This window comes from Scatophagus argus, chromosome 19 (genome assembly GCF_020382885.2).
Source record: "Scatophagus argus isolate fScaArg1 chromosome 19, fScaArg1.pri, whole genome shotgun sequence".
NCBI lineage: Eukaryota > Metazoa > Chordata > Actinopteri > Scatophagidae > Scatophagus > Scatophagus argus.
Genome location: NC_058511.1, coordinates 420,481 through 442,500, shown reverse-complemented (window position 1 = coordinate 442,500; position 22,020 = coordinate 420,481). Strand labels below are relative to the sequence as shown.

The 22,020-nt window shown below is 45.9% G+C and overlaps 2 protein-coding genes across 3 annotated transcripts in view; one reads left to right on the top strand and one right to left on the bottom strand.

Moving 5' to 3' along the window:
* Positions 1-20, top strand: part of si:dkeyp-72h1.1 (uncharacterized protein LOC799956 homolog) — a 2,347-nt gene extending 2,327 nt beyond the window's left edge. Inside the window, exon 4 of the mRNA XM_046373998.1 lies at positions 1-20. This exon is cut by the window's left edge and continues 594 nt beyond it. The gene's annotated coding sequence lies outside the window, so the exon portion shown is untranslated.
* A 5,876-nt stretch (positions 21-5,896) lies between these two features.
* cep170bb (centrosomal protein 170Bb) lies at positions 5,897-21,627 on the bottom strand. Of its 2 annotated transcripts, XM_046373901.1 has the most exons (19): positions 21,264-21,627; positions 19,765-19,902; positions 19,574-19,663; positions 19,121-19,199; positions 18,972-19,030; positions 18,694-18,811; positions 17,946-18,044; positions 17,094-17,579; positions 15,787-16,889; positions 14,418-14,594; positions 14,127-14,244; positions 12,091-13,824; positions 11,570-11,813; positions 11,283-11,439; positions 10,726-10,767; positions 8,848-8,936; positions 8,442-8,535; positions 8,303-8,354; positions 5,897-7,598 (listed from the first exon to the last, which is right to left on the bottom strand). In XM_046373901.1, the coding sequence occupies exons 2-19, from the start codon at positions 19,867-19,869 to the stop codon at positions 7,402-7,404; spliced, it is 5,043 nt and encodes a 1,680-aa protein (XP_046229857.1). In that variant the 5' UTR covers positions 19,870-19,902; positions 21,264-21,627; the 3' UTR covers positions 5,897-7,401. The 2 variants fall into 2 exon arrangements, with proteins under 2 accessions (XP_046229857.1, XP_046229858.1); XM_046373902.1 differs by lacking the exon at positions 10,726-10,767.
* Between the last annotated feature and the right edge of the window lie 393 nt (positions 21,628-22,020).

Here is a 22,020-nt window from a genome sequence, read left to right as displayed (position 1 = left end):
AGTTTATAACATCACAGACATCATAGACGTTTGCCATTAAAGGGAAATACGCAAATGAAGTACAAGCACCTCAAACTGCTGTGTTTAAGCACAGTAACTGAACCTGATGCGGCTCAACATTTAAAATAAATACTGTAAACTTGTCCACGACCACCAGGGGGCACCAAACCAACCAGCTCACTCAGTCTGGAGCTCATTTCACTGTGATGTGTGTGTGTGAGTGTGCGTGTGCATGTATGAGTGGTGTGAGTGTGTGTGAGAGTAGTGGTGTGTGTGTGTGTGTCTGAGCTGACCTCGGCAGATGAAGTCTGATCCTGTCACTGCGCTCGTCTTTGCGTTGTGTTTCTGCCGGTTGTGGTTGTGGTGTGTGTGTGTGTGTGTGTGTGTGGACGATGAAGATGATGACGAAGAGGACGAGGTGGACGGTGCAGTCCAGGTGAGACTGAGTGCGGAGCTGGAGGGACATCCAGGAGGACATCAGCAGGGTGGGAGTCACCGTGTTCATCAGGTGAGTCCAATATTATTGATTAGACTATTGATTATCTCATAACAAAAACACAAACAGATTTAAGCACGTCAGCTGACTGTGTGTGAAACACGTCCTGTCCTCCTGTGGCAGGTGTGAAGTCACACTGTCGCCGTGTGAGGTCACCTCTCAGGTAGAGCAGAACAGAGCTGCAGGCAAAAGCAGACAAATAATGGCTTCCTGTACTTCTTCCACTGGCAGAGAGGGCAGAATTTCACAGTAAGAGTCCCATTATGATCACAGAGTCTCTTCGACTGTGCACACTTTCACAATAAAAGTTCCGTGTTTGAGATACTAAGATGTAAACACTGACAGGTTTGTAGCTCCACCAGTCAGGTGTTGGATCCTTCACTGGAATCATGACGCTGTTTGATCACACGTTTAAAGTGTGTTTATTTTGCTCTTTACATCCTGTTTGTCCCAGTGGAGACGCAGCAGCAAGTTTTACAGCCTTTGACTGCGACAAATACACTCATTTCCACGAGTCTCCATCGTCACCTCACTGCCACGGTGACCTTTACTTTCCTTTAGATTTCTCTCTGCGCACAGTGTGATTCTGGGTAATGGGGGTGGTGGGCGTGGCCTCTTTAAAGCCACTCACTCAGATGCTCATGATGTGTTTATGTCTCACAACACAGCGTGGGAAACAACTAATGAGACTGACTTTCACATCAAAGTCACCTGAAACCAAAAAGGAGTCAATATTAATGACTCCTCCACCACCTCCTCCTCCTGCTCATCCTCCTCCTCCTGCTCCTCCTGCTCATCCTCCTCCTCATCCTCCTCCTCCTGCTCATCCTCCTCATCCTCCTCCTCCTGCTCATCCTGCTCATCCTCCTCCTCATCCTGCTCATCCTGCTCATCCTCCTCATCCTCCTCCTCCTGCTCATCCTCCTCCTCCTCCTGCTCATCCTCCTCCTCATCATCCTCCTCCTCCTCCTCATCCTCCTCCTCCTGCTCCTCATCCTCCTCCTCATCCTCCTGCTCATCCTCCTCCTCCTGCTCATCCTCCTGCTCATCCTCATCCTGCTCATCCTGCTCATCCTCCTCATCCTCCTCCTCCTGCTCATCCTCCTCTTCTTCTTCTTCTTCATCAAGGCTGTTTGAGACTCATCCGGAGTGTAAAGACGTGTTTTTCATGTTTAAGGACGTGGGCGATCTGGAGACTCTGAGAACCAGCAGAGCGCTGAGAGCCCATGGACTGAAGTGATAACACACACACACACACACACACACACAAATGAACATGATTATTGATTATTTTTCTTAACCACTGGAGGATAAATGGTGCTTAACTCAGCAGTGCCCCCTGCTGTCCTGACAGGTTTAACTGCAGTTTGTCCCATGCTGTCTCTGCAGGATCATGTCCTTCATTGAGAAGACGGTGGCCAGGATTGACCAAGATGACCATCTGCAGCAGCTGATCCTGGATCTGGGCAGGAAGCAGTACCACTACAATGCCTCACCTGAATACTACAAAGTCCCAAGTGACGTGCACACACACACAGCAAACCCGAGGCAGTACTAGAACTTTGTATTACACAAGATAAGATACCAGTTTAATCATGAGGAGCTCACGTTAACCCAGAGCTCTGCTGTTTTTACCTGCACGCCTCACTCACCTGAAGACTGACACCACTGCGCCACCTGCTGGATCTACTCTGCAGTACATGAAACACAGCTGTAAGTGCCACACCTGTGGTGTTTCCTCTAGTAAAGCAACTTAATAAAGTCTCTTCTGGATAAGTTTTTAAAGATTTACATCTTCAGTAGGAACCAATGAGCTTGGAGCTCAGAGCCACAGACAGATACTGAGAGACAGATTAAGATGTTGTGGGTTTGTGTCTGAACATGAGATCTAGTGATTAAAATTATATAAATATATAGATACATGATTTTGTATTAATTATTATTCCATGACAGTAAGGATATTAAAGGTACACTCTGTTACTACACTTATTAATAAGCAACTGCTGACTTGTTTTCTTTCCAACAGCGACAAAGAAAACAAACACAACAGAAACAAGACAAATGGCTGATTGTGAATCGGGATCAGCTGATAAATACAAAATGTCCGATGTCAGACTCTTTAATGAGTGAACACCTGCACCAGCAGGAGAACAGAAACCAGAGGAACACCTGAGAGACCTGAGCTGTCGCGGTCACTCATGACTCACTTTGAGGTTATGGACTTGTGATATTAAGCACATTAGAAGCCTTTAAATTTGTCCATTTGTTAGTTTTCAGATTGTTTGACTGTACAACAGTTCCAATGGTATTCTGCTCAGCTTTTATTTTGAAATGATTGCTGACTTCCTGTGTGTCTTGCACAGTTAAAACAGATTTCATTCTGCCTCCTGATTTATTTTTAGCCGTTTGATGAATGTGTTTGTTGGTTTTGGTCCCATTTTAGTAATTAGAGTTTTGTAGTTTTAATTGACAAAAACTAAAAATATTTTAGTCTATTTTCTGTGATGCATTTCAAATTTTTATGTGTTCTGTGTCATCCGTGGGTAACTTGTGTTACTGTTAGCTGATCAGAGCTGAACTGTAGGGCGTTGGGCCTCAGTGGGAAGACACAACAACAGCAGTCATTCGTCAGGTCAGAACAAACTGTGTTGAAAGCTGCATGAAACTTCTTTGCATTAAATATCTTTGAAGATCAGAGTGCATGAAATCCGTTTATTACAAATGACATGGTGATACAAAGAAACATCGTTGTGGATGAACATATGAGAGTCCAGATGTCTGTAAATCATTTGAACTTAATAAATAAGGTTATACTCCATTAGAAACACAGCAGTCAATTGCAGACCTTCATGTGATCGATGCATAAAAAAAGGTTTGTTTAAACAGGAAACATACAGAGTAAATATGAACAACAGTTTGGTTTGCTTCATCTATTCAGCCTGTTTCTACAGCTTGTCTGCTTCACGGTTGCATGCACTGTAACAAAAGGAAAACACAAAATGCAAGTAGCCCAAATGACCAATCACCTGTAGCAGCAGCAGTTACATCATCGCAGCAATGGCCAATCAGGTTTGTGTTGCGGGCAGGTGATGAATCAATACATTCTCATTGGCTGCAGAGCACGTAAACACAATGGATGTCAAACTAAAATCTCAGCTCCACCTGCTTTCCCAAGGTGTTTGTCCAATGAAAAAGTGCACATTTGGTGAACTAGCCTTAAACTCCCACCTTCCTCAAGCTACAGGAAACATGCACTTTACAAAGTAAAAGTCTAAACTATCCTGCTTCTCCGGCAACACTTTAGAGAAATTCACCTGTTCTCTGTCTTCTTCAGAATCACATGTTCAGTTTCATCTCTGGGAGTTCAGTACAGGGATCCAGAGTCCAGGTTAGCCTAGCTTAGCACTAGAACCAGGAGAAAACTGCTAGCTTAGCTGCATCGAAAGAGAGAAAATACACCATACAAAGGCTCCAAGTCTGTCTGATTTACATGTTAACTGAACTGAGTACAAGCAGAAACATATAAAGGAAAAGTAGTTTTACTAGTTAACTTTGGAGCTAACATCAACCTGTAGGCACAGTGACTGAAAGCAACATCTCTGAGGGCTAAAAATCCTAATTTTCTGCCTGTTGACGAACTGAACATAGTTTAGTGTTGTTTCAGGGAGGCCAGGGTTCCTGTTTCAAACCAGGCAGAGAAAATAAACTTCTAAGTTGGCTGGTTTTCCACAGAAATTTTAACGCTATATTTATCCACTTGCAGTATTGATATCAACTTCAAAGATGAGCAGTTATCACAGACCATTGCTGTAAATCTCACCTGATATAGTTTTAATGTTTGACTGCTAAGCTACAGTTAGCTTCACAGGCTGATAAGCTAACATAAAGCCTGACGGGACAAGCTAAAGCTGAATTCATTTCCAGCTACATTCTAGCTAAACTTCCCCTGCACCATTTATCGAGAGGAAGACCCACAACTCGGTTTGCCCTTTTTGGACAGCAAAAAACAGTCCAGTCTACTCTTAAAAGATGCTACAGAGGAGTGTTTCACCCACAACATAACCATCTTCGCACAAATGTGTGGAATACAAACACTGACGTGCAAAGAGCACTTGAACCACACAACAGCCAAGAAATTCATTTATTTGGCAAACTCAAAAAAAAAATTAATGAGACATTAATTAACTATAGCTTTGTAAATTAGTTTAACAACAACACTGACTAAACACTTGGATGGATTAGCTTGTTAGCTAACAGGATCCATTGTGTCAGTCAGACAAACTGAGTTGTTGTAAGGTTGATGGAAACACACTGCTCCCAGTCTTTGTGCTAAGCTAGGCTAACCACATGATGGAAATGTCTCTGTTCTGGACACACAGCGAGGAAACTGAAATCCACCTGAAACGTCTGATGAGACAGCTAACAATCCTACTTACATCTGTACAGCGCTGTGCACGCCAAGGCCCCGGCTGCACGCGAACACAGGAAGGAAGTAAAACACAACACAACAGCACAGTCAGCAGGACACACACACACACACACACACACACATACACTCTCACACACAATTACTCTACACAGGTACTTCAACTAACCCCTCACCCTCTGCACTGTAAATACTTTGTTCATATGGTGCTTTTCTAAAGCTGTGACACAATTTTAAAGAGATTATTAACCAAGTTTAGAATGAAATGTGAGGGTAAAAAATTATCTACCTAACAAATGTGGAAGTTCATTATTTAAGTTGGGGAACTAAATAATCTAACTCACTGTCCATTTTAGAGCTTTTTCTAAAGTTTTCAGCTGCATCTCACAGTCATCCTCAGCGAGTCTGATTTGTTGTCATGGAGAAGGTTCGGATGTCACAACCTACAACAATGAAACTCAGGTGCTAAGAGGTGATTTTAAGCCCGGTCTCTGCTGGAAGACAGTCCACTTCTGTGAGACGTGGTTGAAAGCTCTAGAAAAAGATAGTGAGTTGGCCAGGACGGTGTTCACATTGGACAGTCTGTTCTATAGCCTTAGTGGCTCTGACAGTCAATACTTGTTCAGCCTTTGATTCAGCTTCACCGCTGCCTTTGGACAAACTGTAAGCGACGCTACAGTTAGTTTAATGGAGACAATCCAGACCAACAGAAAGAAGAAAATGGGGCAAACTCTGTTGATGACACAGAGTTCCTCATCACATGTCTGTCCAATGGACGGCTGTTGTATTCAGGTTGAACTGTTGTAAATCTGAGACGTTAAATAATTATTATGAGACAATGTCTCCAGTTTCCTTTTCTTTAGTGAACGTAATCCATCTGTTTGGTGGAACTTGTTTGAGGTTTACAGTTATTTCATTAGCATTAGCATTAGCTGATGTCACTGGATACGTTTCTGCTTTGTGTGTCTGAGTTAACATAGTCAGTCCTGACTAAGCGGTGCAACACAGCAACTATTTCAGCAGTAAGAGAGCAGATTGTCGTGTTTCTTGGCTTTCATTCATTGTGATTCAGAAATGCAATGCATTTAATGACCAGCAGGATGTCTCCTGTTAGATCAGCTGGTCCTTTTCATGTTAAGCCAATTTGTTTGAGGTCATTCCAGCAGAAAACTCTCTGACATTCAGAACTCACAACATTCAGCTCAAGCAAACCTGAAGCAGTTTCACAGTTATAGCACAATCATAGCGAGATGGCAACAGAACATTCAATAAAATATAACAATACATCTTTGTTACTTAACCAACGAGTCCAGGCGGCTGTTTCCTGTCCGCAAGGCAGAAGCATTGCAGCAGCACAGGAACTCCCAACGGGCAGGTAGCTACGACTTTCTCTTTGTAAATACAGACAGAAAAACGGAGAGACAATCTATTCACAATCTGTTCAAACGCAATGCAACAACAGATCATCAAAGCACAAAGGTTATCAGGATACGTTTGTACATCATCCGAGTACGACTGCGGAGCGAGCAGCTGCTTCTTTTTGTAGCTTTGACTAAATTTTGTTCAGCTTGTGCGATGTAGAAGCAGCTCTACATATTCTTTCACTTGTTCTCACTGACTGAATCACTGGATACACATGAAAGATTTGCTTTGGACAGTCTGACTGCATCCACACCCCCAGCAGAAAGTTCAGCTGCTGACCCTCTTTGTTTTACAGATGAAATCAAAGCGACACCTGCAGCTCACCTCCATGACCCCTTTAAACGGCTGACACTTTTAAGACAGTGATTTGAAGAGTACAAAAGTACTTTTGTGCCTCCTCACTGCAAAGTTACTGCCAGTTGTCAGAACCACAGTGTGCGCCTTACTGCAGACTAACAAAATATTTCCAAATGTTCTGCTGACGTACAGAATTGTCCACTGTTCATGCCATGTTGCTCATTTGTGCTGGTCCTGACCGGACACTAACCAGCACTCCCTCCCCCGGACTTGCTCCAGGAAGGGGCTGATGGTCTGGATAAGGTTACTGCAAGCTAAAGACTAAACTTCTCTTAGTGTGGTCCCTCTAAGGGTTTCCTAAGGCCTGAGAACACACTGGGAACCCCTGGAGGAGCAGGATATCAGGCTAGAGAGAAGGACATGTGAGCTTTTCGCTCAGTCTGGAATGTATGTAATGTAAATGTAATTCCTCTGAAAGACTTTGTTGAACTACTCAGAATTAAGACTTGGGAGGAGCAGACACCTGAAACAGGACAGGGTCAGAGAGGCGTCTTTACAAAACCTTTTGATAAACCTTCAGCAGCTCTCTGTATCAATAATATGGGTTCTGCCAGCTGCACAGTAAAAGTTTGGCAGGCCATCTGACGCGACTGTCAAGCTAATCTAGAATATTTCTGCAGAAGAAGAAGAAAAAGCCTCTGCAGTGCTGCAGGTGGTGTGGATGCACAGTTTACTGTCCAGAGGTGCTACGGAGGCCTCTTCAGGCCATGTAGTGGGCCTCTTCGGCTCCACGAGGTGTTCTTTTGGTGCTTTCATTTGCGTTGGAGGTCGGGGGTGCGCCACGGGGTTTGGTGCCTGGTTTCTTCTCCCTCATTGATGGTCGAGTCTGACTGACAGAGGAAGTCCCTACCGCTGCTGTCTGGAGACTCCCCCCGGGCTCCACGATGGTGTTGATAACTACAGCAAGAGACAAGAGGACATGACTGAGCACATCGGGTCCAATTAAATCTGAAGCTGAAGCTGTGACAATATTGACTTCCAGCAGTACACGAAGATAAAAGCTAGACACCAGCAACATGAACAGGATAAACATCTTCCATCCCTTATCCATCATCTGCGTCCCCTCTGCAGGGTTGCAGGGGACCAAGCCCAGCTGACAAGAGCAAGAGGTGGGTACTCCCTGGACATGTCACCAGGGCCAGCATACAGAGACAAACAGCCATTCATTCTCACATTCACACATACATTTTTAGAGTCACCAGTGAACCTAACCCGCATGTCTTTGGACTGCGGGAGGAAGCCACAGCACCTGGAACCCTCAGCTGCAAGTGATAGCACTGACCAAATAAAATATCAACAGGCCACTACAAAGGCCAGTCCTGGAAGTCTTTTTGCAGACGACACTTTTATTTTTTTTCTGCACCTTCTCAGAAAAATAGCTTTCTGTTATTTACAGTCTGCTTTTAACGTTGTTACACAAAGACTCAATCAATATTCGCTAGAGGCTAAATGTCCAACTTTGATGTCCCATATTGTGCAGAAAAAGGCAGTATTTGATATTTTCTATGTGCCGTCCTAGTAACATCTAGTCCTGTTTAAGTCAAGTTAAATACAAAAGCGCGTGAATGTGTTCATTAAACAGAGATAAAGCATGTTTGTACCTTCAAGCTGCCTCTGGACTCTTCTCAGCTCTTTCAAAATGGAAGAAATTTCCTGTAGAAATGAAAACAAAAACGAGACAGAACGTTGGAGTTGTGTTCACATCAGATCCTGAGTGTTGTTAACAAACAGAAGAGGAACCTTGTTGGATGTTTTCAGGATGGGAACTTCATCCTCAGAGTTAATCTTTGCCTCGATCTCCTCCCAGACCTCCGCCTTGTTCTGGAACAGAACCCTGACAACAGACAAACACACTGCAGGATTAAAGCATAACTACCCATATAGTAATAATAATATAGTAAGCAGACCCCGTCCAGACCTGAACCACCAAAACTGACTGAACACCTTAATCTGAAACTGTACAAGGTTCAATTCAAAGACAAAAGTGACAGATGAAATGAACAAATCTAGGCTCTGTGACATGATGCTGGGGGGTCTCTGGTCTGTCGGGGTCAGGTTTGTCTGAAGACCACAATGATGTTGCAGTAAATGTAAACATAGGAAATCCATTTATTGCTACAGTAGAAGTCATCCAGAGTTTGCTTACTTCATTTTTTCCGCCAGCTGCTCAGTGTTCTCCCGGATGGCTTGAGACAGCTGAGACACTGGATTGAGCATCAGGTTGTCCAGAATCACCTGGAAGAGATGGTACTAGATGAGTCTGACGTCAACACGGACATGAACAACAGCTTACATCCTGATTTCCCAGCACACCAAAACTAACTGCAGCAGCTGCAGTCATGTTGAGTTTGTTCAGTTTAGGATATGTTCACACTGCAGGCTCAAGTCTGAAAATGTTTTTTGTTGGGTTTCATCTGTTTGTTTGACCCGAGTATGGTGATGCTAGTGCAGTCCTCAGCCAGTTCACTGGTCCAGAAGCAAATATTTCAACAACTGTTGTCAGATTTCCAACAAATCATTACATTACATTTACTCATCTCATTCATGTTCCCTTTAAATTTTAATGACTTAATGACAAACGTTTTAGCTCCACTTCTCCGAAGACTTAAAGGAAAGATGATCAGGATTCACTCTGTTCATATTATAGCTGTAATGAAGAGTGCAGCCTCTAGGGGGCACAAACAGCAGTAGTACTAGTACTACCTACTACCTTTTATGGCTTTTGTTCAAACTACATGAGGACTTTCAATTATCATTTAGGGCATTTGGGTGGTTGATGGTTGTTTGTGTTTGTAGGATTTATTCAAATACCAGTGAATACACTGAGAAAGTGACAAAATAATCAGTAATTGCATCTGTATGGTTCAGATCTAAATGTCAAAGAACCTGTTCACACTGACTGAAACCACTCTGAGCTGCAGTGTGAACGTAGCCTCAGGGGATTAGACAGTGACCTCTTCGCGGTTCCATGGACGGCGTTGCTTAGAACCGGGCTCCGGCTCATTCATGTTTGCGTCCAGGCCCGAGACTGCAGCAGAACCTGGAGGAACCTTCTGGTAGTTTAAACTGGCCTCAGGGATATGTTGGACCAGCTGGAAAGAGAGTAAAGGATCCAACCACTGAATATGTGTTATCAAAGCCAGTAGCAGCAGCCCGATGGCGGCGCTGGTCCGTGAATGCATGCACCAAGTCAACATGCAGCTGCAAGGGTGGAGGGCAGTGAATTTTAGTACTGCTGGGATACAGCATGTCAACAACAACAGGGAGAGTGCAGGAGGATCCTACTGGTCACCAGCTCCATGAACTGTCCCAACACCAGTAAAACCAGTTCATTAATGGTGCACGAAAATTTAAGTTTATTATTGGCAAAACTACTGAGCAAGCACAAAAAAGTGAGCAGGGACTCAGACTGAGCAGGGACAGACGTTAAAGACCCACGTTAGTTCAATCTGATAAAATAAATTATGCACCATGAACATATTAAATTCCTCCCAACCCATTAATCTGATGAATTAATAGGTGGTATTGTAGCAGTGTTGGCTCACGTAAGGAAGGGTAGAACTTGGACAGTTAGAGTTTGGTCACGGTGAAGTTGGGTATGAGTTTAGCTGTGTACAACAAACTGTAGAGGAGGATATACTGTATTGGTTTGGGCGTAATAGAGGCAGTTGGGCATGGATGTGGGACAGAACATCGGAATAGAGTTGGGTCAAGTAGGGCAGGGTGGAGTTGGGGCCTTATACTGGTAGACCCATTTGTCACTTCAAACCTTGATCTTGCAGATCAGAATGATTCAAGCTTAAATTTGTTTTGTGATATTCAGTAGTTTTTCCGTTAATAAGCTTTCACCAGACCATTCAGTCAGAAATATCTCAAAATTAAAAACATCAATATAAAAATAATAAAAATATCAATCCAACACTGTTGATGGGGGGAGTGTTAGGATCAGTGATGAAAGGGGCAGGACAGTGAAGGAGGGGAGCCAATCACAGGGCAGGAGGAGTGATGAGTCAGAGTCAGACACCTGAGATGGTCGAACCCCACGTAAGTATGGATAAGATGGCCCCTGTGCAGCAGAACAGAGACATGAATCATGAGAATCCAAAGCATGATGAAGCTCCAGTCAATCGGCTACAGACAACAACTGAACTGAACTGGTCCTCCTGACACACTTTGATGGTTTCAGACTCTGGTGTCATGATTGGTAAAGATGTATATAAAACAGATGTGTCCAGTTTAAACTGGCAGCACCCTGGATGACCTTGGCTGCACACAGACTACAGTCGCCCCTGTTTAGACTTCCCATCAGAATCATCTCAAACTGCAGGATCACACAGATTCCAGCCATAAAAAAATAAACATGTTGTGAAAGTTTGAATGAGAGATTTAAACCCTACACTCTTGCACAATGTAAAGAAACACCAACCATCTTTGTTCACTATCTTTCTATCACTATCACCATCTTTCATGGACAAATCATCGTTGCAGCCAAAGCAATAAATCTTGCATGTTCACAGTTTCAGAAGATGTGGTTTGTATGATGGTTGTGGGGGATGTCTGGCAGTTTGCTTTGATGCCCACCTCCTCCCTGGCAGAGATGGTGGAGGCCGGCGTGTTGGGAAGAGAGCTGGGTGAGGTGGTGGTGCCCATGCCGGAGCTTGGCGAGTCTCCGTCTCCGGCAACGTCATGGATTTCCTTCGCTAGGATGGCAAGATCTTTGGCCAGGTCCTGACTGAGCCTGCAGGGAAAACACAAACAAAAGTTTGGACACACTGTGAAAGGAAGACTGACCAACAGCAAAACAGAAAGACCAGAGTTTGGTTATTCCTTGAAGTAAAGGTAAGTAGGACATTTCATTGCTTTTTTACTTGGCGATCTCAGCACTGTGTGTGGACCAGTTCTGGTAGGGGTCGACATCGTTCTGGTCCTCATCCTCCTCTGTCTCCAGAGAGACAGACTTGGATCTGGTGGCACCTGTCCGTTGACTGCGTGGCGTCTGGGTGGACGTGGGGGGATGGGAGGAGCGTTTGGCTTTGGAAATCCCGGCATTCATCTCATAATCTTCCTCAGAGGATGAAGAGAAGTCTGAGCCCTTCTGTCTGTGACGAGAACCTGTAAATATTTAAATTTACAATCTTTTTATTGAAGAACAGTTGACAAGGCAGATGTTATTATTGTGCTGTACTGGTGTTTTAAGATGCACAGCTGACTAACAATTAACAACAAACTAATAACTAACAATACCCCCATTGTCACCTCAGTGTTCATCTCAGAACGTAACCTTAAGTTTTTTTGGCAAGTACCCCATGAACTGCCGTACAGACAGAAGCAGAAGTAAATATAGGATTTATGTCTAGATTTTTAAAACACAAATCTAGCCAGGACTCACCAGTGCTCGGGTACTTGGCTCCACTGGACCGGGTGCGGGTCAGAAGTTGCTTCCCTAGAGCTCCACCCCCTTTGCTAGATGTCTGGCGGGCATCACCAACAGATGTCTTTCTGCTGGTGACAACTGACTCAGAGTTCCGGTTAGAGAAACCGGCCCTGCCCATGGAAGATGTCTCGTTGTCACTGGGGGCTGTGAAGGACCCAGTTCTCTTCCTGGGCATTGCTAAGATGTCCAGCCTGGACAGCTTTTTCATATCAGCGGACACTTTGGGTGGCACAGTGACATGGTCAGAATTCTGTGAGCCCCGATCGGTTTCAGCACCTTCATTGTCAGAGGCCTCACCCAGACGTGCTCGGCGAAGCATGGATGCCCGGGTTGGCCGTGGTGCTGACAGGCTGTTTGAGCGTGTCAGAACCTGCTGAGCTGCCATCTTGGGTGTCTTTCCATTGTCTTCTTTCTGAAGAGGGGCAATGAGTTTCTTGCTGCGGGTGGATGGTCGGGAAATTTCTTGGTCAGATGATGGTGTTTCGGTCCAGTGTGGACCAGAACCTTGCTGACCCTCTGTCAGATCCAGAGATCCACGGTTGCCTGCACTGCGGCGCATTTGGAAACGTTTTGCTGCTTCTGCCTTGCTTGATGCATCTGCTGTCACCTGGTTTCGCCGTTTTTCAGAAAGCCGTTCACGGGCCGTAAGTTGGCGTCCCTTCTCTTGGATTGATGGGCTGGAAGAAGACTTCTCCTTTTGAAGACTGCTGATGGAGGGACGCTTTTTAGAAGCAGAGTTGACTGGAGCATTTTTGCTACTCACCTGGCTCACAGTGCTTGCTGTGTCCACATCAGACTCACCAGAAAGGGAGTCATCCATGTGGGTGGAGGACCCTCCTTTCTTTGAACTACGACCAGAGCCAGACGAGGGGAACTTGGTGTCAACCAGGGAGGACAGAGTTCCCTCTGTCTCCTGAAGGAAGGACTGCGTGTCCTGGATGTTCTCCCTCCTCTGCTCCATATCTCTAATGGACGGGTGACTGGAGATATGGGGAAGTTTCTTCATCTGGATGGTGTCACTGGGCGGGTCTTTGGTGAAGCTCTCCTGCCGGACAATGGATGATATGCTGTTGTCTTTAGTGGGGACAGAATCTTTGTCCTGCATTTGGAGGTTTGGAGCAGAGCTGTTGGGTTTTACACCTGTCCTTCTGGGTTCATGTCCACTCAGGTGTCGTATCAGGACTGTGGTAGGGGGAGTTTTTGCTGAGGGGTCTCGTGTCCTCTCAGACTGTACTGGACTTCGGGCTTGGTCAGGTTTTCCTGGACTATCTTCAGATCCAATGTAGAAGGAGGTGGATTTGGTGGAGGGAGATACTTTTTCTGGACCTTTGAACTGAGGTCCAGTGCCCCCTGGAGACACAGATCCAGTCCTGGCCAGATTCCTCTTTGTTTTCTCCAGAACAGGTCCATCATCTGAGCGGCTGGCATCACTCAGACTGTCTGGGTCCACATCATCCTGAACTGACAGGCACTGGGTGGAGTTCTGTGGGCGGGGAGGACCAGAGACTCTGTCCAGAGGTTCCCGCCCTTGGTAAGTGTCATGGCGAATCAGGATACTTGGAGGTACACTTTCCGGCTTTTCTGGAGGCACCTGGGGCAACAGCCTTCTTGTTCTGGAGCCGTGGCAGGACTCCGACTCAGAGTTATCGTAGCTGTAATTTCCCATTGACCGGCTCATGAAGTGCAAATCTACAAAAACAATTCAAATTATTTCATTATAATTTACACTTTAATTGCATAATATTTTCCAAAACAGATGTTTCAAGGCCCAATCTTCAACTGATGTGTTGCAATGCAGGTAAGACTGAAGTTCACTGATTAATCAGTGATCGCGTATAAATGCAGAGGCCTCTTATCAGATACTGTAATCCAGGTAACATTTTCAGAAACATATCAATAGAAGGAGGAAATGGGATCAAAGGCGTGTGGATTTGATACCTAACATTGTGTTTATATTATTCTGACAAACACAGAAAGGATTTTAACAGCACCTTCCAGACATTCCCCTTGAGGTGGAGTGGAACCAGGTTCAGCATAGCTGTCTGCCAGACTGGCCCAACGGGAAACCCATTTTGGTCCTTCCAGACCTGCTGCATGAGCAGATGGAACCTGGACAACAAAACAACATGATCAACAACAACATAACAGAGACCAAACAGGACTTGACAGAGTGAAATATGCAACAGGAGAAACTGAGGAAAAACTAGTCTGCATGCACTGGGATAAAAAGATGCTACACAGGTGTTTTGCCTGGTTCTGATTCAGTTTTCCAGTGTTTTTACCTGAATGGGCCCTGTTGGGGGGCTGCTGATAGTAGCTGGGATAAAGCCATGCAACTGGTCCACAGTGCTACCATCGCTAGGCAGGTTAGCTTGCTCATCCTTGCCATCATTTATTACAGGCCTATACACTCCTGTGTTCACACCACTGTACTCTGGGGAGTCCAGGACACCAAACACCTGTTAGAGCACAGGACATGCATGAGGAGGGGAGGCAGGATCTCAGCAACAAGACAGAGCAAGAAGGACATGAGGTTTCATGCATCCCCGAAATGATTAAAAACCTGTTTACTAATGCATGTCTCACATACAAATAGCTGACAGCGAGACCGATGACAGTGCGACCATGATTGTATCAGCATTGTTAGCTTGGTTGCTGGAACAGCTGAGATCAAACTATTTCTGACTACTGCTGCAAAGTCACCTTTAATTCAATCACAAGTCAAATCACAACAGAGGTTATCTCCTCACACTTTCCAAACAGAGTAGTTCGAGACCAGGGGTCGGCGAACCCGCGGCCCCGGAGCCGCATGTGGCTCTTTCATCCCTCTTCTGTGGCTCCCGCGGCTAAGAGAGCTAACACTTAATTTAAATTGATTTCATTCTATTTATTCAGGGTTTTTTTCATTGTAATAGTTATTTCTTTGGAGATTGAGGCGGTCTTGTGACATTAACATAAAACTTATTTTAATATTTTGTCGATCAAAATATCCGTGATGTCCTGGTTGCGACACCTGTTGCCGCCAAATAAGTGACTTATTTTTGGCTCACTAAAACAAACTGCGAATGCGCGATAAAATTAAAAAGTAATGACTGTCGGCTTAGTAAATTAACGCGTTGTCTTGTCCAGCCCTAATGCGTTATATTATTAGATATTATTTTATTTGAAATTAAATGTATAAGTGCCAGTGTCTTTTTCTCTCAAAGTATAAAAGAATTAGGTGTTTTGCGTTGCTAAAAATGGAAAATAAAAATTTGTCGTTTTCTGTTTAAAGTTTATTGATTTCATAAAAGTAACATACTATAGTTCTCATATATATAAAGCATAAGTTTAAGGAAACTATGTGTGGTGTTACTTTCAGTTTAGTGGTCAAACAGGTTTTGTGGCTCTGAGTGGGTTTGAATTTGGTGGCTCTTTTCATGCTAAAGGTTGCTGACCAAAAGTTGTTTTGCTTCAGTAGTTGTCTACTTTGATACCTGTTCCAGAAACCAGAGTAATCTTTTAGAGAGTTGTTGTAAAGGTTCTCTCTCCCCACAACTGATCACAACTCTGAAGGGATGTTTTTACATCAGCTGTCTGAATGATGAATGCAGTGCTGGGTCACAAGCTAAAATTAGTCAGGGGTTAACTTCATGGTCACTGTGAGTTCACCTGATCGATCATGTTGCGAGCCTCCTCCACCTCTTTGTCTTGTGACTCCGTCTCGATGGTGTAGGTCCCAGCATCACTCAGGCTATCGTCCTCCTCGTTCCTCATCATCCTTTGGGAGCCTTTGGCATCTGTTGCATGAACGCCCATTGGCAGCATGGGGGACATGGGAGGCCCAGAGGAAGGGACTGGAGAGGAAATCTGGTTGGCGGCATTGGTGGGGATTGAAGACTTTGAGATTGCTGGAGGTTGCAAAGGGGAGGTGGGGTAGGAGACTGAGGAAGGCGCTAGAGGTTCTTGAGGGGAGGGAATTCTTGCATGAGGAGGTGACACCATCACTGGCGGTGCAGACATTGGCGGAGGGGATGTCTTGTCTCTTGTTGGAGAGGAATCCCGTTGACCAGAATCCTTTAGGAATTCAGCAGCAAACTCTTGGGCCAGCTTGGACTTTTTCCCAACACTGCCAAAGGGTCTGATTATGAGACCTGAGGAGGAGCGAGAGGTGGAACCGGAGGAGGCCGCTTCTCCATCTGTCTTCTCCCTCTTCAGAGAGCTTGACCTCTGGGGGCCACCATGGCCCTGACCCTTCAGAGGAACCGTCACCTGCTGGGTCGGAGGGATGTGGCCATGCACAGATGCCGGCCTTTCACCACCTTTCCGCCTCTCCAGCTTGGCCTTCAGGGCAGAGTATGTGTCAGCATGGGCAGGGTTGTGCGTGAAAGACTGCGAGCGCTTTTTGCGCGGATTGTCATCAAACTCGATAATAAAGGCTTGCTGGGTGAGGTGCTCGGGAGGGGCCTGCTTGGGACATTCTGTGGTGGGGGATTGAGCCTGAGGAGGACTCTGGGACAAGGGCCGCTCAGGAGCCACTGGTGAGGCTGGTGCTGCTCTGGGTGGAGAGTGCTGCAGTGCCTGGTGGAGGGTCTGTGTTGGAGCAGGTGGCTGGCTCTGGATAGACTGGGCTGACTGAACTGTCTGCTGCGACGCCTCTGACAGCTCTGATTGTACTGGGTGGCGAGACTGGATGGAGTGTTGGGACTTACTCCTCCTTCCTTTGAGAACTGGGTCCTCTGAGTCACTCTGGGTTCCATCCTCGTGATGGTGACCTGACAACAAGAATGAAAACATCAAACCTTTATTAAACATCGGGTGAGTCCCTTCCAGTCTGAAGCTCTGACCTGCACAACACCCAGTGTAGCACTACTATAAGAAAAGTCCTGTTAGGACCCCCTGGAGTCAGCAACTGAAGAATCACGTGACACAGTTTTTTCCTAATTAACAGCATTATGGTCCTTTAATGAGTTTCTGACCTTTGAGGGTCTTGATGTTCATGGCGAGGTCACTTTTAGTGCTGTAAACATCTTCACATGTTGGACGTCTTCTCATCATGCTGACATCACTGTGGACTAGCCAATCAGCCACCTTGCTCTCTGCTGACATCATCTCAGCGGGTGTGGATGTTGTGATTTTGGTGGGTGGAGCCTGCTTCTTCCTCTGGCGAGTGGAGAACTTGGTGACGTGGTCTTTGATCTTGATCTTTCCGGGCATGCAGTCGTCGAACTCGATGGTGAAGGAGGCGTGGCTCTGAACAACAGGAGGGGTTGGGGGCGTGTCTGTGTCCTTGGTGGGGATCTCATGAAGCTCTGCCCCTGAGGTTTTGGGATGCTGGAAGTCCTTGGTAGGAATCTCAAAGTAACTCGGCTCACGATGGTACGAAGGGAAGATGGTTTTTTGTTGGGATTCTGACAGAGATCCAGAAAAGTCTGGATCCACAGAAGAAGCATCTTTCTGGACATCTGACAAAAATGACACACCCAGAGACAAACATTTTATAATCACTACAGCGAGGTAAACTCACATAAGAGTAATCCCGTCTCTTAGCTTTGGTGGGGACTCGTGATGCTGACAACTTGGAAAACAACACCAACACTACAGTTTACTCTGTATGGAGAAAAGCCAGTAACAGGGCTGGTTTAAAGCTGCAGAAGAAGCATTTTTTGAATAGTGAGACTCTGGTTTAAACTCTGAGTGGCTTTCTTCATTTCTGTTTGTAAGCCTTGATTATATCTTGCGTTTGTGTTGCTCTGACAAAAGGAAAATGTAGATTTATTTCAGCTGATCGTTAACGTGTTTCCTCATTCGACGATAAAACCTGTTTGTACCTGCATGAGGTTCATCAGCATGAACTTTACTCCCATAATCCTCCTCTCCCCACCACGAGGGCTGACCATACAGAGGAGTGGGCCGACACACCGGAGCCTCTGTGACACACACACACAGTTTGGACATGTTATTAGTGTCATCAAAGATTTTCTGAGTAATCTTACAAAGTATTTGCATGCTGTGTCTGTAATGAACTTTTCATTGATGACTCTGTTGTCCAAGTTTCACTGAGTCTGCTCTGTCCTTCCGTCCTGCTCTGGGAACCTGAACCTGCAACGTGACAATCAGCCTGTTTGGATTTGTCTTCATGTGAACTGATGTCCCATTGTCCAGCTTTCTGCATGATTATGGGTTTTATGATGAATGTGTCTTTATGTTGGCAGGAGGGAAAATAACGTTTGCCTTGACTGAATTGATGTGTGAATCTGTTCTCAGTCAGAGGCCTGATTATTTCTTATAAAGGTTTCTTATTTTGAATCAACATTTGGCCAAATCGGGGCCGACACCCGGCCTGATGTGTGCCACCTGAACACAGTGTACTCTTCATGTACTGTCTGTTTTCCTGCAGCCTCGGGGTCCACAGGAGACAAATGGTGAAAACACTCACAGTCAGCAGCTTGTCTTAACGCAAAAACATCATGACATCACACTGGCAACATGTGATGTCACAGCCCAGCAAAACTGCAGTATGTGACCACTGACTACGGACGTTCACCTGCAGTATCATCTGCAGTATTAATGACGTACCGTGTGGCAGAGTCTTGGTACTCGGTGCTTTCTCGGCCCTCGTTCGATCTTCCAGCTCCGTCTTCTTCCCCTCTGAGGCCTTCAGGCTTATCTGCAGCTGAATGCTGTACTTCTCGTGCTGCAACAGCAGGAGGCGCTCATCACACAAACACACAGTGCAATACGACTCACAGGAGACACACATGGGATGAACAGTACTCAGATACTTCATCGTCCTAAAGTTGCTGATAACACACAGGCACACACCCACACGCACACACACACACACACACACCGACCTTCAGAGCCTCCTCTGGGACTTTGTGTTGACTTTTCTCCAGAACGTAGACATGGGAATGTGGAGAGACGGTTAAGAAAAACACTGAACCAGTAACACACACACACACACACACACACACGCTGACTGACGACGTCATGCGGGGGATATCATATCCGAAGCGGATGATGTCCGACAGTTTGAGGGTGATGTAGGTCTGATCAGGAATCCTCAGGTCGTTCACAAACGTCTGCAGACAAAACAAACTGCGTTCAGACGTTTGGTTCTTTGCACACATCATGTATACTGTATGCAGTAGCCGTGGTGCATTCAAAGACGCTCTGATGTTTGGGAGTCGACAGTCAGATGTTGCCGCTGTCAGAAAAAGTCAGTAGTTCACACCAGAAGAATCTCTCAAACTGAATTAGAAGAAGAAATAATAGAAACAGCTGAAATGACGTCAGACCTCAGGTCAGGATTTCCGGTTCGATCGATACAAACATTTGATCAGTAATTTATATTCGAGGCATTAATAATTGAATTGATCCATTGGCTGCCTTTAGTCCCGCCCCCTTTCTTTCACTGCTGCTGATTGGTGGATGGTTGTTGTGCTGTGTGTCTCACCCCATTGAGGCTGCCCAGGTCCTTGACCAGGTGCTCGTCGGTTGTCGGGTTGTAGTTGATGACGGCGTGTTGTTTGTCCACACTGCGAGACTGTCCCAACAAACGACAGCCACAGACACAACAGATCTTTAACCACAGATGATCGTAGCAGCTGATCAGTTCGAAGGATCAGCTGATTGTTTCAGGCTCACCTGCAGCATGAGCTCGCAGTCCTCTCGGCCCACAAAGATCATCTCCTTGGGCAGACGGTGTCGAGTGCCCGAGCTGCTCACCAGGAACCACGAGGTCACACTCATCTTCACAGGCCTGCTGGGAAACCCCAGAGCATCCTGGGACATGGAGGACAGACAGGGAGAGAGGACAGACGGGACAGACAAGGAGAGACACGTTTCATTGTGAGGAATCACAAGGCTTTGGTTTGCTGGTCTAAATGTTCCAGCAGATTCATGCTAACGTGTCAGCATCAGGAACAGGAAGCTCGTCCAGCCTGCAGGTCAACCTGACGGCACTATTATGCACTAGCACATGTACTACAGGTGCTACAGGTACTACATGTACTGCAGGTGCTACAGGTACTACATGTACTGCAGGTGCTACAGGTACTACATGTACTACATGTACTACATGTACTACATGTGCATGGCTTCTTGCTTCTTCTGTATCTTCACATCTTTGACTTCAGTAAAAGCAGTAGAAGTCCTGCATTCAAACTTTACTGGAGTAAAAGTATGACAGTACTGAAAACATGCAGACAGTTTAGATTTTAATGGACTAATGTGTTCAGACATCCTGCTGGGTCCATGACGTAATCATCGGGTACCTCAGAACTGTACTTGAATGCAGTAAGTGCAGTATGCAGGTAGTAAATGTACCCGTTGCACTGCTTTTTGTCAGCTCTTAGCCACTGAGGTGCACACACACTGCAGGCTGTGTCTCAGGTCGCAGTCAGTCCTCGGCAGGTGAAGCTTCACTGCACCGATTCTACTGATGGATTTTATTGTGAAAAATCACTTCTGTGTGGATCCTCAGCGGGAAGTGACAGCAGAGGATCAGGTCCAAGCTCATCCTGATCCTGGATCAGGTTCAGAACGGATGGTGGCTCAGTACCGCAGTGTAAAAATGCTGTGATACAAGTCAGACATAAGATCTGCAGACACCTGCTCTGCACTCACCTGGACCGTCACAGTCATGATGACGGTGATGACGACACTCTCTTCAGGTCTGTTTGGATCAACACTTACACACACGTATAATCTGACACAGAAATACAAACACGTTTCACCTGACATCCATCACATCACGTGACCTGCGTGATGCCGCAGGTCAACATGTTCACCTCTGTGACATCATCGTCATCATCATCATCATCATCGTGGTGCAGATCGCCGCACCCGAGATAGCAACACGCACACACACACACACACACACACACACACACACACACACACGCTGGATAAACTGGAGCGGCTCGTCAGAAACATCCCGCCGGGCCTTAGCGCTTCATCCGCGGCTACAGGGCGGACAGGAGGAGCCGCTCCGGCCGGCAGCCGCGGAAAGGAGTCGCTAACGGTGGACAAAGACGGACGGAAGCACACACGGATGACAGGGCAGGCAGACAGACAGATGGACAGACAGACAGGACGGTCCCCTCCTCCACGCCCAGTCCTCCTCCTCCTCCTGCAGCTCTTACCTCCGCTCCAGATGCTGCCGCCGCTCCGCCGCTCGTCTCCTTGTCCTAACAGCCGGACTGACAGACCATGAGAGGCGTCCCGGCTCCGGTACCGGCGGGACACACGCCGAAAGGAAGCGGATGAGAGCGGAGACAAAATAAAATCCCTCCCGGTGAGACGGACTGACGGTCGGTGATGCTGCTGTTATGGCATCTCTGTCTCCTCCTGACGCACCAGCTGCCACCCGCTGCGTCAAGACGCACCGCAGCACACACACGAGACAGGATGCGCTGTGGCAAGCCTTCAAAATAAAAGCCTCGAGAGAAACGAAAGACAAAACGACGAAAACGATCCAACAGGAGGATCCGTCAGTGGCTGTTAAACACAAAATGAAACCCTTTTAAAGTAATGTCTGAACACTGTGACATCTCTTTATTTGTCATTTAACTATAACTTTAGCCTTTGTTTTCTCCACAGTTTGGTTTCAGTTAACGTTCTGACCGGGATGTGGATTCATTGATCAGCTTTCTTGCTGAATGGGACAAACTGATGTTTACTGATCTGCAGTCTGTTTTTCGTGTCTGTACAAGATTAACACAATAACTGCCTCTGGCCCCTGGGGGCCCAGGGTCTTGCTTAGCGAAAAAACACAGTAATACAGTAAACTAAATGTAAACACAGCAAACTCAGTGAACTAAAAACACAAATGAAGTGGCCGTTTATACAAATATCACGTTATCTCGCCTGTTTGTTTGCTTTGAATGCACGTCGTGCTCT